The sequence below is a fragment of the Miscanthus floridulus genome, chromosome 5 (assembly GCF_019320115.1).
Source record: "Miscanthus floridulus cultivar M001 chromosome 5, ASM1932011v1, whole genome shotgun sequence".
In the NCBI taxonomy this organism is placed as follows: domain Eukaryota; kingdom Viridiplantae; phylum Streptophyta; class Magnoliopsida; order Poales; family Poaceae; genus Miscanthus; species Miscanthus floridulus.
In genome coordinates, this window is record NC_089584.1 from 89096873 (window position 1) to 89100107 (window position 3235).

The following is a 3235-nucleotide window of genomic DNA, read 5'->3' on the forward strand; positions in this document are numbered from 1 at the left end:
CCAAAAATGAAAGTTGCTTAGAATTTAATTCTCTACAACTTTGCTTTTATGACCAAAGTCCAATTCTATCTAGATTTTAAATTATAGAATCAAAGTTAAATTTTTAACTCAAAACCCTAATTTTGGGAAATTACTTTGGGAAGCAAAATTTTGAATTAATTTGAATACAAACCTTGCTCCAAAAATTGTGCTAAACAATTCTAGATGATTTACAAGCATAACCAACAGTTCCTACTCAGCTAGCAAGCAAGAATCAGAGCAAAACAACTCTAATAAGTGTATGCATCATTTACTTTTCACAACATGTTTCGTATGTTTCGAAGTAATGTTTCAGTTGTTATATGCAAGATTACGCATGTGTGATTAGGATGCTTGATGATGCACGATATGCATGATTAGCAATGCCTAAGTGCAGGCATAACACCGGGGTGTTACAGTTCACCTGCTTCTCCGCCCTACAGCCGCCCGCCTCCTCCTCGCGCACAAGTTGCAGAACGCCACGGCGGCCATCCGCGACCTGCCTTGGACTCCTCTCCTCCCGTCCCTCCACGAGGCCGCGGCGCTGCGCCTTGGGTGCGAGCGCGGCATGCTCGAGCTCCGCCCCGCCGGCCGCCGACGCCTCGAGCTCCTGCTTCCCCGTGGCTCGCCGAATCCCACCTCCACTCCAACCCGCCTCCGCCGACGGTGGCCACCTCCTCCTCACTGCCACGCGCTGCTGCTCCTCGACATGCCTCCTCTGCGCGGATCCGGCCTCGTTCTCCACGGATCCGGCCTCCTCATCGCTCATCCTCCGCGGATGGAGAGGTCGCGTCGTCCATGGCCTTCCGAAGCAACGACGGCAGCCTGGCGCCCTGGCCTCCCCCCCTCTCTCTGTCGGTATAGTGGGCCTTGGGCCGGCCCGGCACGCTGGATTAGCCGTGCTTCTCAGGCCGGCCCGGCACGAAAAATGGCCCAGCAGGCCGTGCCTGGGCCGTCGGCCAGGCACGAAGCCCATGGCGGCACGGCCCGCAGAGCACGTCGTGCCTTGTTGGCCCGACCCCCATCGGGCCGGGCCAGCCCGTTGGACCGTGAAGGAGCGGTAGTGGGAAACTGCCAGACAAGAAGTGATCATTGCTGAATTTTAAATTCTCTGGGTGTTACTTTTTTTACGAGAATGGAGGGGTTTGCACCCCTGAGCAAAATATATTAAACCTCTGGGTGTTATGTTGTTTAGATCTTTTTATGCTTTTATTTTCTACTAGGGGTTGTCTATGCAATTAGCGTTTTCCATGAACAGTATGAAACTGTACGTAAAGCACTCGAGCATCACATCTCACATCAACACGAGTTGAGCTCCTTTTTTATAATAAAGAAAAGGTAGGTAGAGGAAACAGAAGAACAGATTTGCTAGAGACTCGAAAGGAAACACGCTTTTAAGTAGCTGAAAGGAAAGAAAAAGGCACAGACGAAGGAAAAGAAAGACCCAGCCCTTACCGAAGCAGAGTAGTAGAAAATAATACCAGTAGGGAATAGGGACGATGTCAAAGCATCTCTAAGAGTTCCCTATTTATCTTCGTAATACTTAGTTTTTAAGAAAATCAGAAAAAATCTCTCTCCAACAGTTCTTAATCTATCCTCCTAATATTTAGGCACTTGAGAAAACTGACCTAGTTTCGCGTAACGTGGCTCTTGAGTCGCGCGGATCCTCTCCCGCGTGGTTTCCGCCGTCGTAGTTGCCGTAGTTGATGTGCTGGACGGCGTCGGGCCCGACTAGCTCGTGCTCCACGTCCTGGTACAGCGAGCCGCCGCAGGCGACGTTGAGCACCTGCGAGCCGCGGCAGATGCCCAGGTAGGGGATGTTGCGCTCCAGGCAGCGGCGCGCGAGGCCGAGCTCGATCGAGTCCTTTTCGTGGTCGATGGCCGTGTCACTCGGGTGCAGGCGCCGCACGGCCTCCAACTGCTCCGGCGAGAGCGAGCCGTCGGTGCCGGCGTCGGCGGAGTCATAGAGGGACGGGTCGATGTCCTCACCCTCGCAGAGGAGCACGCCGTGGATGGGCTCGAACGAGTCCAGCAGCGCGTGCACCCCCACCACGCGCGGCACGATCACCGGCACCGCGCCGTAGCCCACGATGAGGTCCAGGTGGTACTCACCTGATGAGGACACAAACAAACAGCGCACGCATGCGCCATGCAGGGGCGTCGTCAGTTGCATACGAGTACCGTCCAACGAAATCCATGACCATTTGTTCTACTATACAAGGCTAAATTAATGACGAAACCTCTCCGTCTCCGTGATGCCGCCGGCGGCAATCGGAAAGGAAAACACACCGACGAAGTCGACGAACTTGTTCTTGCGGACTGTGACGTCTGGGGACAGAAAAAAAAGCCGCAAAAATAGATGTGAGACCCAAATTTGATTTTTTAAAAGTAATTTATTAGAAACTCTTGGAGATGTGTTTCTTTTTTCCTCCTAAGATTTTTTTAGGAGTTATAAAACTACAAGTTTTAGGAGGAAAAAATAGAAAACTCTTAGAGATGCTCTCACATTGTTATTAACAAAACTGTTCAGAATTTCAAAATTAGAAGATTAATAGGCTCATATCATATATGTCATGCCATAAAGACATTTATATAAAGGGACCAACAAAAGTACTAATGCTCTTCTGTGTTGTTCTTGAGGATGAGAGAGGGAGATGAGATCTATCTATAGCTTCTACACGTCTCTTTCTTGGAACTAGGAATCCGTCAATCCGTGAATAGTCCGATTCTCAATACGTTATTGGTAGTTCTTTCAATTGAGTTAGTTGTTCTGAGTTTTAGATCAATTTGTTTTTGGAAAAAGTCTACTTAACCCCCCACCTATCATACTTGGTCTACTTCACCTCTCAACTATGAAACCGTCTGTTTTACCCCCTGAACTATCTAAAACCGTCTGTTTTACCCCCTGGGGCGGTTTTCAACGGCGGTTTTGCTACAGTAACAGCAGGTTGCTACAGCGACAGTGGGTTTGCTACAGTACCCATGTTTTGTTTTTTTAAATTTATTTTCGGTGATTTTTTGAAAAATCATAGAAAAATCATAAAATGAAAAATCTAATTTTATTGGACTCCACATGAGTAGATCTACATAGTGAATATATAATACGGTATACTTTAATACAAAATTTTTACTGTACCCTTAGATTAATTGGAAAATCTAATTTTGTCTGTAATTAATTTACTGTAGCAAAACCGCCGTTGAAAACCGCCCCAAGGGG

At 48.2% G+C, this 3235-nt stretch overlaps 1 protein-coding gene across 1 annotated transcript; it reads right to left on the reverse strand.

The window, feature by feature from the left end:
• Window positions 1-1624: 1624 nt before the first annotated feature.
• LOC136454902 (putative glutamine amidotransferase GAT1_2.1) lies at window positions 1625-3002 on the reverse strand. The gene is made up of 3 exons (XM_066455147.1): window positions 2999-3002; window positions 2308-2346; window positions 1625-2130 (listed from the first exon to the last, which is right to left on the reverse strand). The coding sequence occupies exons 1-3, from the start codon at window positions 3000-3002 to the stop codon at window positions 1625-1627; spliced, it is 549 nt and encodes a 182-aa protein (XP_066311244.1).
• Between the last annotated feature and the right edge of the window lie 233 nt (window positions 3003-3235).

What these genes read in the sequence shown, in the direction of transcription:
- LOC136454902 (XM_066455147.1), bottom strand. An exon ending in CAAGTTCGTCGACTTCGTCG is followed by an intron (nt 2,131 to 2,307) that starts GTGTGTTTTCCT and finishes TGTCCTCATCAG; the next exon opens with GTGAGTACCACCTGGACCTC.